Raw genomic sequence first — 13,148 nt, 5'->3', positions numbered from 1 at the left:
CCTTTTGAATTTGTGTGTGGTTTCCGACCTCGTGCACCTATTGATTTGTTGCCTCTTCCATCTTCGGGGAAGGTTAATTTTGATGCTAAAGACCGTGCTGAATTGATTTTAAAAATGCATGAGTTAACTAAGGAAAACATTGAGCGTATGAATGCTAAATATAAACTTGCTGGAGATAAGGATAGAAAACATGTTGTGTTTGTACCTGGAGATCTTGTTTGGTTACATTTGCGTAAGGATATATTTCCTAATTTGCGCAAATCAAAGTTAATGCCACGTGCTGATGGTCCTTTTAAGATGTTAGAGAAAATAAATGATAATGCATATAAACTTGAACTGCCTGCAGATTTTAGGATTAGTCCCACTTTTAATATTGCAGATTTGAAGCCTTATTTGGGTGAGGAAGATGAGCTTCCGTCGAGGACGACTTCATTTCAAGAAGGGGATGATGATGAGGACATCAATACCATTGTTACACCCATAGCCCCTGCTGCTATACATATTGGACCAATTACTAGAGCTCGTGCACGCCAATTAAATTATCAGGTACTTTCATTTCTTGATAATGATTCTAATGTTCATGAGAATATGATGTTGCCTAAATTGGATACATTTGTTTTGCTTACAAATAAAGGGCCTGTCATGGATAAGAGGGATGAACACTGGAGCAAGACCAAGCATGGAGATGATGGCATGCGCAAGGGGATCAAGAACGGAGTTACAAGTGATGATTTCAGGACTTTGAAGCCACCATAAGGAGTGCATGAAGCTTTGGACGAAATATATAAGATGCCACTTCATAAATTTCGTCTAGAGACTATTCTAGGTGCTGCTTCACCTTATTATTGGGCCAGGCCCATGTATTTTCGAAATACTTAAGTATAGGCTGTTTTTAGAGTCCGTATGTGTGGGGAAATAAGAGTTAGGGTTGGTTTCGGACCCCTCCTCCAAGGGAAATAAGAGTTAGGGCGTCGTTTAGACGGTGGGTTTTGTTTAGATTAAAGTTCGCCATAGCTGCAACTTCGCGTACTTCGTTTGTGTTCAACGACCAGACAAAGGCGTCACAGAACCCCACCTTGATCAATAAAGCTTTCCTCTTATATTCGCAATATCCAGATTGCAATCTTAGTTTCTTGCTTGTTCTTCGTTTGCCTACAGGAAACAGACCTTCGTGGTCAGGTTGATCGTGCTCCGGCGTGGTCAATAACCTCTCGGAGTTGGTTTAGCGATTGCTAAGGCGCGACGTCTTCACATATTCGTAGTCGGATTGTCAAAGTCGACTTCCTCCAAAATGATAGCCACCATCTCATCGAAACATCGGGACACCTTCGCCTCTATCAAAAGCAGTATGTGAAACCAACGCAGATCCTAGCAGCAGAGTTTGAACGGGAGTCAACGAGGGAAGTACAAGGGCAAGCAAAAAAGTAGGGGCCGGTGTTAGCGCACCGACCCTAGTGGAGCAGCGGTGTCATGGGACTGTGACAACGATCAGGGCTTGAGGATGGAGCTTGGCAGGTCTCCAATGGCCAATTTGCGAGATGTGTGTGAGAGAGAAGAAGGTCACGGACGAGTAGATATCCAATTAAGTCAGCTATACACTTTGCTTGCCTCTGTACTGTGTTCAAAAAGGCCAAACATATATTTCTATAAACCGGTTGTTCACCAATTACTTACTAAAACGGATTTTGCTAAAACGCAGCTAAAAACTGGTTTTCCCTATCTTCGTGGATTATATTTGGTAGGGAGTACCTAGAACTCATCTAGATGAGACGTAATTTGGTCTCATTCATCTGGAAAACAAGAACGGATACAACCCACGTCAGCACATACGCATCTTATAGCATCACATCCAATGGCTATAAAAGATGAATGAGACCAAATTAAATCTCATCTAGATGAGTTCTAGCAAAACTGTATTTGGTATCCAAACAACCACTTAGTGCTGCAACGCGGAAGGGCTGGGCCATTGCAAGAAGAGGTCAAATCGTTTTATTTAAAAAAAAGGTTTTTTTGTGTGCTAAAGTTACCCTAAAGGGTTAAATCAGTGATTTGTCCCTCTACTAAGCAAGGCACCCTCACACTGATCCCTAGTCCACTCGAGCACTGGACTCCAGGAAAGATGGCAGGAACTGGGAGTCCTGCGGGTGACATCAGACGGACGGACGCCAACCAAACAAGTGTGTCCCAAAATCTCAACGCGTCATGCCGCTGAATCAAAATGGCCACTCCGAGCTCCATTCCACCACTGAGACCAGCTTCAGCGGCACAAACACTCGAAGGAAAACCAAGCCCCCGCCAATTGGAGAAACGTTAAGCAAGATGAGACTAGAGCACCTCAAAGCTTCTGAAGCAAACGACTGCAGCGCACAAGTTGCTTGTTTTTTCATTATCCTGGTGAAAGTTACATATGATTAGAGTAACTAAGCAGTGAGTAGGAGTACATTGTTACACGACGAGGTTGTCCGGCGCCGCGCCGACGAGGCCCGGCATGCCGGCGGTGGCGGGACTCCGGTGCCGCATGAGGACGCGCAGCTGCGCCCGTTGGCACTCGATGTTGGACACCAGATCCACGCGCTCCTCGCCGCGCGGCCGCACACGGACGGCCCTCGGGAACTCCACGGACCCCTTGATCCCCCTCCTGATGTGAGGGTTCTCGCCGCCAGTGACTTCTCGCCGGTGCGATTGGGAGTGCTGACCGCTCGCCGGGCTTTGTTGGCCGTGCCGACTGCTCGCTGGGCTTTGCTGCCCAACACTGGCCGGGCTTGCCTTGCCGCCGATCGGGCTGCCGCTCCTGCAGCTGCAGCCTTCGGCAGCGGCGGTGGCATCGGCAGCACGCTGCCCGGCGTCGGCGACCTCCCGCAGCTTCTCCTCGACGGCGGCCCGGGCGTCGGCGAGCTTCATCCGCACCCTCTCCTCCCGCCACAGCTCCGCGACGCGCAGCATCCGCCGCTCCTCGTCGAGCTCCTCCCGCATCCTCGCGCGCTCCGCCTCGACCCGGCGCCGCTCCTCGGCGAGCTCGGCGGCGAGCGCCTCGTTGAGCGCCTCAACCTTGCGTCGCATGCGCCTCTCGAACTCGAGCTCCGCCGCGAGCTCCTCGACCCGCGCCAGGAGCTCCGGCACCGACGTCGCGCCCCCGTCGCCGTACCCCAGCTGCCGCTCCATGCCGCCGCCGCCGTCGTCTTCGTCGAAATTCGCCACGATCATAGGTCTGCGGTGCTCTGGGCAAGAAGGGGATCTGCGAGAGGGGCCGGAGGAGTCGCCGCGAGGTGAGAAGTAGTGAGGGTTGTGGTAAAGCTTCCAAGAAGGTGAGGCCACTACAGCGCCATGATTGAGGCGGAGGCCCAGATTCGCGCGGCTTGTTTGCGCTAGCGCTATCGCCATGGCCTCCGCTTTCGCGCGCCGGGTCACCTACGCCATCTTTCCGAGCACGAGATCGAATATTTTACTACTTCTTGTCGACGCTGCCTTTGTGAGCTGTAAAAGGGGAGGGAGGCGATGAGGAGAAGGAAGGTCACACGTCTCACATGCACGATCTCAATTCTCTGAGCTGCCATCATGGCGATCATGCTCCATCGTCTTCTCTTCAGCAGACACTGCAGTAAGATTTTAACTTCTTTCCGTCGTCTGGCATGCTGCTGCCTTATGGCAGACCGGGAGGGAGCATGTGTGTGCATGAGCTGGCCACTTCACTTCATGCTCAACCTTTTTTTTTTCTCATTTCTTAAGTGGAACGTGAAGTTTGCTAAAACAAATTGGGATATCACTCCCATCTTCATGGGCAACGATGCCTCGACCGCTCTCGCTTTCGCTCTCGCTCCCTCCCCTCCCTTCTCCACCACCTCCGACTGCTCCGGCGGCCACCACGGTGGCCGAGCACCTCCTCCCCCCTTCACCTTCACCTCCACCACCCGCCACCCTCACCATCCACCCCAACGACGTGCTCACGCCCACGGTTGCGCCACCTCCATCCATCTTCCTCGACTTGCCCTATGCCAGGGCCGGTCAAGTCGCTCTCCGATACTTCCTTGGCTGCGGAAACGCCATGGGGCTCGAGTTCAAGGACGACTGCAGCCGCTACTTTCGCCTCGACATCACCACCCCTGAGCTCCACCTCGCGTCGTCTCTCTACGTCGTCTTCGACTTCTCCAACCGCCAGCTCGACACCATTGTCGTCGCTGCTCTACTCCAGGCTGCTCTTGGTGGCTGTGCCGCCGACTTCTTCGTTGCTATGCGCTCACCACTCATTTTCCGCTTTCACGTTGCATCTCCACGCATCGCTGAGATCATCCTCGAGCAGTTCAAGGTTTGCCACCGCAACTATGTTTTCGTCTTCACCAGAGCTCTGCCGCCTCTCCCTCCACCACTACCACGGGCCGCGGCCTCCTGCATGTCGCTTGCCCGCCTGCTCCAAATTCCTGAAGATCTGGGGCTCCAGTTTGAAGCTGTGGCCTGGTCACAGCTCCGATCCTACATCACCATCGACCCCGGCCGCCATCCTCACGGCTGTCGCATGTATGCGCGAGTCGTCCAATTCCCATTCACCCTCAACGCCACGTCCATGGCGCTCCTCTTCGCTCGCCTGTTCGGAGGTTGCTACCTCCACTTCAACGTCACCGATGACGGCAATTCATGCTTCTCCTTCACCGTCGCATCACCAGGCGTTGCCAACCTGATAGCCTCCATGGGAGACTTCCGAAAGCGGGGCATGCTGCTCCGCTTTCCCTGGCCCATGCGCATGTGTGCTGCCCGTCGCCTGCTTCCTGGCGACGTCATGCCTCCACCATTCGGATCCGCGTCTCCCTCGTCGGCGCCGGTCGTCTCTGCTTCACTGCCATCAGCGTCCTCGCCCCTCGATCTGCCTCAGGTGAGGGGAAAACAGCCTGGTTCTAGCTTTTTTTACCGAATGCTTAATGCTACTTGCTTTAACCAGACACCACCCCATGTGCATTACACTCATCATTCACACCCCTTTTGGATTACTTTCCTCCCTATTAGTGTTCGGCCAGATGAAATGTTAATTGAATCAGCCCTAAACCACTGTTTGTCGGCTAACCAAGACTTCCACGCAATCAAGGTTACTGATCTCATTTTCAAATCCGGCATCTCCACATGCACAACAAAATTTCAAATCCTCAAATTTGGGCCCTTTGACTTTGTAGGGTTTCGTCTTTTTCTTTTTGACCAGCTTGAAATGGTCGTATCGCACTGTGCCCGATTCCTCCATTGTTATAATGCCCTTGCCTTCTCCCCGCTGCCTCCTAGACCTGAATCCGTCCTTGGCCTTTTTAACTATCCATCATACACGGCCTCGCCGCTTGATCGGTCAGCCATGCAAACCCCCATGGCCCACCGCATGCACAATGATGATCGTGCGGCCGCTCCTGACACACCGTATCTCCCCAAAATCCGTACACGCAGGACGACGTGCCAAAATCCGGAATGAGGCCAGTGCTAGAACAAAAAAAACCTCTAACCTCTCTGTCTGTGCCAAATATGGATGCCCCACCTGACCCACCCACGTCTAATTCGGGCACCCCCCCCGCCGCCGTCCCCTGTCTCCCCACGCGCCGCCCCTGAGACCGCAACTGTGGCCAATCTTGCATTGGGAACCGCTGACCCTGCGCGGCCACGTGCGCTGCCAGGCGCTCGCTCGACGCTGCCGCACCCCCTCCTACCCCTGACCCGCCTCTAGACCTCATCATCGCCCCTAAAACCACTCTGCAGCCTAATCCGACCGCTCAGTCACCACGCCCCGCCCCCCCTCGCCTCAAGCACTGCTACACGCAACGGATCATGCCGCCCTGACAGTAGATACGATGCCCTCTCTGTCCAACCGCATCGCGACACGCACATATCGAGACACACTCCTCTCTCCCACCCGCAGCCTCAGCGACCCGTTCCCCCGCCCTCCATATATACCCCGACGCCTTCTCTCCCCCCTCACCTTCATCCTCATCCACCTCCAGCCACCAAAAAGAGACGTCGTTGCTTCCGCTGTCTAGCCCTAGATCACTACGTGGAGGCTTGCCGTGACCCCGTCCGCTGCGCCCGTTGTTGGTGTTGCGGCCACCGCAGCCGGGACTGCAGGTGCCGCCGTCTATGGCCTTTCTTCACCCCTCTTCCTGACTCTTTCTCTAAAGTTCCTAAACCCGCTTTCTGCCATCGCAAAATGGACTCCGCCAGCTCATCCTCGGCACCTGCGGCAGACCCGCGCATGCTCATGATCGGCCAGATACCTATCATCCTCTCGGAGCCCTTCCCCGATCACATTATCTACGTATGCCTCTACTGTTTTGTCGATCTGTTTCTTCAGACATGTCTAAATCATGCGCTGATATGTTGCGCCGGCGTTTTTGAGCCCAAAAGGCATTGTGTTGAAACAGAAGGGGCCGTATGGTGTGATAAATGCCGTTGCGGCTTGGTTGGACTCCGCCATCTTGATTTGGTGGTAGCCGGAGTATGCGTCGAGGAAACACAATGAATCGTGTCCTGCGGTAGCATCGATAATTTGATCGGTGCAGGGGAGGGGGAAGGGATTCTTTGGGCAAGCCTTGTTGAGGTCCTTGAAATCGACACATAGGCGCCAGGATTTGTCCTTCTTTGGTACCATCACCAGGTTTGCTAGCCAGTCCGGGTGTTTTATTTCTCTAATGAATCCAGCCTCCAATAACCTAGCTAGTTCCTCTCCCATAGCTTGTCTCTTAGGTTCAGAGAAACGCCGAAGAGTCTGCTTGACCGGCTTGAATCCCTTTAAAATATTAAGGCTGTGCTCGGCCAGTCTGTGTGGGATTCCTGGCATGTCTGAGGGGTGCCGGGCAAATATGTCCCAATTCTCGCGCAGGAACTCTCGTAGTGCGGCGTCCACGGCGGGGTTTAACTGTGCCCCAATGGAGGCTATTTTTGTAGGGTCCATTGGGTGGACTTGGAATTTGACTATTTCATCCGCTGGTTTAAAAGAGGTGGACTTGGATCTCTTGTCAAGTATCATGTCGTCCCTGTCCACTGTGGAGCGTAGCGCAGTTAATTCCTCGGCCGAAAGGGCTTCGGATAATGCCTCGAGGGCCAATGCAGCTGTTTTGTTTTCGACGCGGAGTGCTGTGTCCGGATCACTAGCTAGAGTGATGATTCCGTTGGGCCTGGGCATTTTGAGCTTCATGTACCCGTAATGGAGTATGGCTCGGAAGATCGTGAAAGCCTCCCACCCTAAAAGGGCGTGGTATCCGCTACTGAACGGGGCCACTTGGAATGTAATTTCTTCGGACCTATAGTTCTCCGGCGTGCCGAATACCACATCTAGTGTGATTTTCCCAGCATAGTGTGCTTCCCGACTGGGGATGATTCCTCTGAAGGTTGTGCTGCTTTGCTCAATGCGTTTCCAGTCTATTTTCATTTTTTGAAGAGTTTCCTCATAGATGAAGTTTAATCCACTACCGCCGTCCGTGAGTACTTTGGTGAGTCGAAAGCCGTCCACAATTGGACTAAGGACCAGTCCAGCTGGTGCTCGGGCTGTTCGGACTTTAGGTTCGTCACTGGCCTTGAAGGTAATAGCCGTGTCACTCCATGGATTTATTGCTGCCACGTGGCAGATTTTGGCAAGGCTGCGGAGTGTTCATTTGTCCCTATTATTTGATGTGAATGTTTCAAAGACTGTTAATACCGTATTGTTATCCCCAGGATGGTGCTCTGTGCCATCTGGGATGAGAAGATCCTCACCACTTTTGGCCACCTGCCGGAGTACCCAACATGCTCTAAGGCTGTGTGTTGGTATGGTATCCGCTGTACTATGAATTTTGCAGGGTCCGTTGAGCCATCCCTCCAATACCGTTCCACGCCCTGTAGAGGGTTTTTGCTTCTTTGTAATTAACTCGGGTGTCTTATGATAGTGCACCCTTTTACTTCGGACTGGGTGTATATTTGGAGCCGAATTATCCCAAAATTTCGTTTCAGTTTTCCAGGCGCTTTCCATCGCACAGTACTTTCGTACTATGGACGCCAAGTCAGCGAAGCGTGATATGTCATGGCAACTTATGGCGTTAAGGATTCCCTTGTCTGTGCAATTATTGCGGAAAAATGAGACTGCATCTTCCTCGCGATAGTCCTTAACCTTGTTCATCACAAGGAGGAATCTGGCCCAATAATGATGTACTGTTTCCAGGGGCGCTTGCCTGATGTGGGAAAGATCATTTATGTTTGGGTGGGTGGATGGATTTGAGTCCGAACCCTTACTCGATCTGAGACCCAGGGCCGAGGAGTTTCCAATCTTGGAAGTTCGAGTTCCGGGATGTTGCCCGATAATTCTGGCCCGCCGCCTGACTCTAGGTTCAGGGCTTGGGTGATGTCCTCCCGTAAACGGGTATCCGGCTCGGAGAGCTCAGGAATCCGGACATAGTTAGTCCTCAAGATAGAGGAAGAATCGCCGCATTGTTCCTCCACCACCACAATATGATGGGTGACCGGTGGAGAGTTAATCTCCCTTTGATCGGGTTTAAGCCCAATCCGATCATAGTCCGTAGCGACTGCCAAGGCGGCGATGCGATCCAAGAGCTCGTTTAGGGATGAGAGCTCCATTGGATCCATCTGCTCGGCAAATTCCGAGCCGAGGTGGAGGCTGTTTTCGATGACTCAAGAAGTCATCGTCGGTGCAACAGCCGAACGGGCGGTCATGATGAAACTGCCTAGCCGGAGAGTTTGGCTGACAGCCAGGGCTCCCCCGGTGGTAATGTTGTTTTTAACAAAGAGATGAGGCATCCTTCCTTATGGTGACGGCACAGTGGAACTCTCAATGAAAGCACCAATGTCGGTGTCAAAATCGGCGGATCTCGGGTAGGGGGTCCCGAACTGTGCGTCTAAGGCGGATGGTAACAGGAGGCAGGGGACATGATGTTTACCCAGGTTCGGGCCCTCTTGATGGAGGTAATACCCTACGTCCTGCTTGATTGTTCTTGATAATATGAGTAATACAAGAGTTGATCTACCACGAGATCAGAGAGGCTAAACCCTAGAAGCTAGCCTATGGTATGATTGTGTGTTGTTGGTCCTACGGACTAAACCCTCCGGTTTATATAGACACCGGAGGGGGGCTAGGGTTACATAGAGTTGGTTACAAGGAAGGAGATCTACATATCCGTACTGCCAAGCTTGCCTTCCACGCCAAGGAGAGTCCCATCCGGACACGGGACAAAGTCTTCAATCTTGTATCTTCATAGTCCAACAGTCCGGCCAAAGGATATAGTCCGGCTGTCCGGATACCCCCTAATCCAGGACTCCCTCACCCGCCGTCTGCATCCCATCACCATTCATGCTTCAGGGCGTTCCCGTCAGCGCCAATGGCGCCCCCTCTCCCACCATCTCCACCACGCACCTCAGCCCCTCCTCCCACACCCACCTCTCCCCCCACAACACTGTACACCCGCACACTTCCCCCTTCGACACTCATGAGCTGCAAGCACGTCTCTCCGACGTCTTCTTCGCATCTCAATACACAAGAACCACATCACATGTCTCCGAAACCGACGACGATGAGCTGCTGCGCCCAGTTCATGAGGCTGGGCCGCTGCCTCCCTACGGGGACATGCCGCTCGTCGCCGCCCCTCCCTGCCTAGTTCACTGCCCACGCCGCTTTGCCTTCGCTCACATCCGCACTCCCGACCCTAACCCCACCCTCTTATCCATCGCGCCATCCAGCACACGTGCGAAAACCCTGCCTTCATCATGAGCGGCTCCTGGCGCGGGGTGGCCTGCCTCACCTTCCACACTCCATCTGCCCGCAACAACGTTGTTTGTCACAGCCCCAAAGATTTCGAAGGCAACACCATCACCATCAAGCCGATCGAGCACGTCGACCGCTCCATTGCCATCTTCACCGTTCTCACAGAGATCGAGGTCTCAGAATTTCCACACGAGCTATGGCACAACGACGGCACCCGCTTCTCCCTTGCCTTCCTTGGGGATGTATGTGCCGTCAATGACTTCTGCCTACACGACATAGACTACACCTCCATTCGCGCCCTCGTTCTGCTACAATCTGGCAAACCAGCGCCCCCTGGCATCGTCATCCAGCTCCCTCCTATCAATGAGATCAAGATAGCAAAGGTGGTTGAGGTCTCTCGCTGGCACCACGGCGACGGGGCCAACCCCTTCGGCGGGGACTCCTTAGACGGAGATCCTGCTCCCCCTCCCAACGTGGCTCACCACCACCCACCTTCCATGCACACATTGCACCGGTCGTCTCTGCAGTCCGTGTTGGCTGGCGCGCCGACGCCACGTACGGCAGTACACGCCCAGTTGCCCCCCTGCCAGCCCTGTCACACGTGCGTCCCCTCCTGCTCCTGGCCACGACAACAGTGGCTCTGCACTATCATCCCCTTTCCCACCACCTGGATCCGTTCGCCAGCCTCTCATCATATATGATGATGACTCTGTGGGCTCCGATGACATGCACACGCCGCTCCTGCATGGCGTCCCGACGGGGTCGCTGGATGTGGTGCATGCACCCATGCATGGCTCGCTGGGCCCACCGGTCATCCGCCCGACTTCTCTTGTCGGAGCTGTGCTCCCTCCTGCCCCGCCCGCACGACTGGCGGACGCCGCACCGACTGCCAGCTCGCTGGTCCCCTCCGACACCTCGGCCTTCTCTGCATTCGTGCCCCCGGCTGCGGACACTGCAGCCCACCCCGCCTTCACTTTCACGGCGGGCGAATCTTCACGTGCATCTGGTAAAACCCCAATCTCCCCGCCCCCCTAATCATTCCACTCCATTAGCTTCTGCCACCTTGGTACTGACCCCTGCCACTACGGACGCAGACCTGCCTCTCCACGACCTCGACACCCACGAATGCACCATACACAAGGAGCGCCGCAAGTCAGCCCGCGACCAGTCTTGCTCCAAGGACAAGCTGCGTCGCAGCGCGCGCCATGCTGGAAAGAGGCCAAGTACTCACCCATGCTTGCCAAGGTGGTCAAGGCCAAGGCCGCCCGTCTCTCCACCGTGGACGTGGGTTCGGCCATTGATCGCGCCATCCACGACGCACGCCTCGATGTCTCCGATGCCCCTCCCGCCTCCACTGATCTGGCTGCTATTGCTCTGCTCTGCGGTGCGGATGATGACCACATCGACGCGATCCTCGCGGCGGAGGGCCCCGACTCCGGTGCTGACGCCGCACCATGATCAGCTCGCCTTCTCTGCCAAGCATGGCGGGGTGGACCGCAATGCCGCCGCCAGTTCTCGATAGCATGCTCGTTCTAAATGTATCGCTATACTTTTGGTTCTCGTTCTACTGTACGCTAGCCCAGCTCTGCAGTAATGCGTCTTTGTACCTTTTGCTACTATCAGGCATCTGTACCTCTATCTTAAACCTCTGGCGTACGCCTAGTTTACATGAGTAATTCCACTTTCTCTATCTGTTCGTGGAACGTCCGTGGACTGGGAGACGATGCCAAATGCGCTGACATTCTCTCCAAAGTGATCTCGATCAAACCTCACATTGCATTATTGCAAGAGTCAAAACTCGATGCGTTCTCAGACCCAAAGTTACGATCCTTATTTCCCACACAGTTAGACCAAGTCTTCTCCCTACCTGTCGTCGGAACGGCGGGTGGCACCATGTCCACCGCCAATTCCGCCTCGTTCCAAGTGCTCTCTTACAGCCACCTCACCTTGTCGTCAACTTTGATTATGCGGTCCACGACAACCGACCATAACATAGCGATCACCAATATCTATGCACCATCTTCCCGCGCCCTCAAATAATCTTTCCTCGATGAGTTACTTGCTATCTCACAACCATACGACTCACCTTGGTTGCTTGTGGGCGATTTCAACCTCCTCCGTTACCCCTCCGACAAGAATAATGACGCTTTCAGACAATCCGAAGCCAATGCATTTAACCAAACCCTTGATGATCTCGCCCTCATCGAACTACCACTTCTAGACCGCCAATATACTTGGTCCAGCAATAGAGCAACACCCACCCTAGAACGTATTGATCGTGCCTTCTTCAACTTAGCTTGGGCAGATGCCTTCCCAAACTCCTCCCTCTCCTCCCTCACGCGCTTCACATCTGCCATGTACCCCTCCTCATACACGTCACCACAACGATCCCGCGGTCTAATTTTTTCAAATTCGAACCTGGTTGGGCCCAACTGCAGCCCTGCGCTGACATTATCAGCAACGTTTGGGCCTCCTCACGGCCCGCAACAACCGCTAACTCTACCGCCACCCTTGTTGCCTTGCTCAAAAAGACTTGGGCCAAGCTCAAAAGATGGGCCCGCTCTCGTATTCCCGCCCCCTCCACGAATCTCGATGCAAAACCGCCATCGCCGCCCTTGACCGCGCAGAGGAATCCATGCCTCTATCTCCGCCCGAACTCCTCACTCTCAAAATCATCGTATCTCTCCTAAAAAGCCATATACAAGAAAAAATGGCTTACTGGAAATGGCGTGCCAAAGTCTCTAGAGAAATCCACGGCGGTGAAAACTCCAAATTTTTCCACATGCTAGCCTCTCAACGTCTGAGGAAAAACAAAATCTTCTCCCTAACACGTGACGGCACGGTTTTCACCTCCCATCCCCACAAAGCTGAGATCCTACGGGATTTTTTCATCTCGCTCATAGGCTCTCCCGCCACGACATCTTGGGCTTTTGACCTCAACTCCTTCTATCCTCAACACGTGCCTGGGCTACATGCCCTCAACGTACCCTTCTCCAAAGACGAAATTAAGTTAGCCTTCTTCCAAATGAACCCCCGAGCAAGCCCTGGGCCCGATGGCTTCGGCCCCTCCTTCTACAGATCCTTTTGGGCCACTATCAAACATGCCATTTTGCCCTTTTTCCAACAATTACACCAAGGTGTAGCAGATACAAAACGACTGAATCATGCACACATTGTCCTCCTCCCAAAAAACGCAGCCACCTCCTCACCCGATGCCTTCAGACCAATCTCCCTACAAAACTGTCTCGTCAAAGCATTTGCCAAAGCCATCACTTCGCATCTAAAACCTTTCATTCCTAGCCTAGTCCATGGGAACCATACTGGCTCCATCATCGGCAGGAATATAGCCGAAAACTACGTCTTTGCGGCCGACCTAATTAGCTCTTGCCACTCTCGCAAAAAATCGACCATGGTTTTCAAACTCGACTTCAGAAAGGCT

The 13,148-nt window shown here is 53.6% G+C and overlaps 1 protein-coding gene across 1 annotated transcript; it reads right to left on the bottom strand.

Moving 5' to 3' along the window:
* Positions 1-1,997: 1,997 nt before the first annotated feature.
* Positions 1,998-3,621, bottom strand: LOC123136146 (protein BRANCHLESS TRICHOME). The gene has a single exon (XM_044555483.1). The coding sequence runs from the start codon at positions 3,379-3,381 to the stop codon at positions 2,446-2,448; it is 936 nt and encodes a 311-aa protein (XP_044411418.1). The 5' UTR covers positions 3,382-3,621; the 3' UTR covers positions 1,998-2,445.
* Positions 3,622-13,148: the final 9,527 nt, after the last annotated feature.

Source organism: Triticum aestivum, chromosome 1A (genome assembly GCF_018294505.1).
Source record: "Triticum aestivum cultivar Chinese Spring chromosome 1A, IWGSC CS RefSeq v2.1, whole genome shotgun sequence".
In the NCBI taxonomy this organism is placed as follows: domain Eukaryota; kingdom Viridiplantae; phylum Streptophyta; class Magnoliopsida; order Poales; family Poaceae; genus Triticum; species Triticum aestivum.
This window is presented reverse-complemented; position numbering and strand designations above follow the sequence as displayed.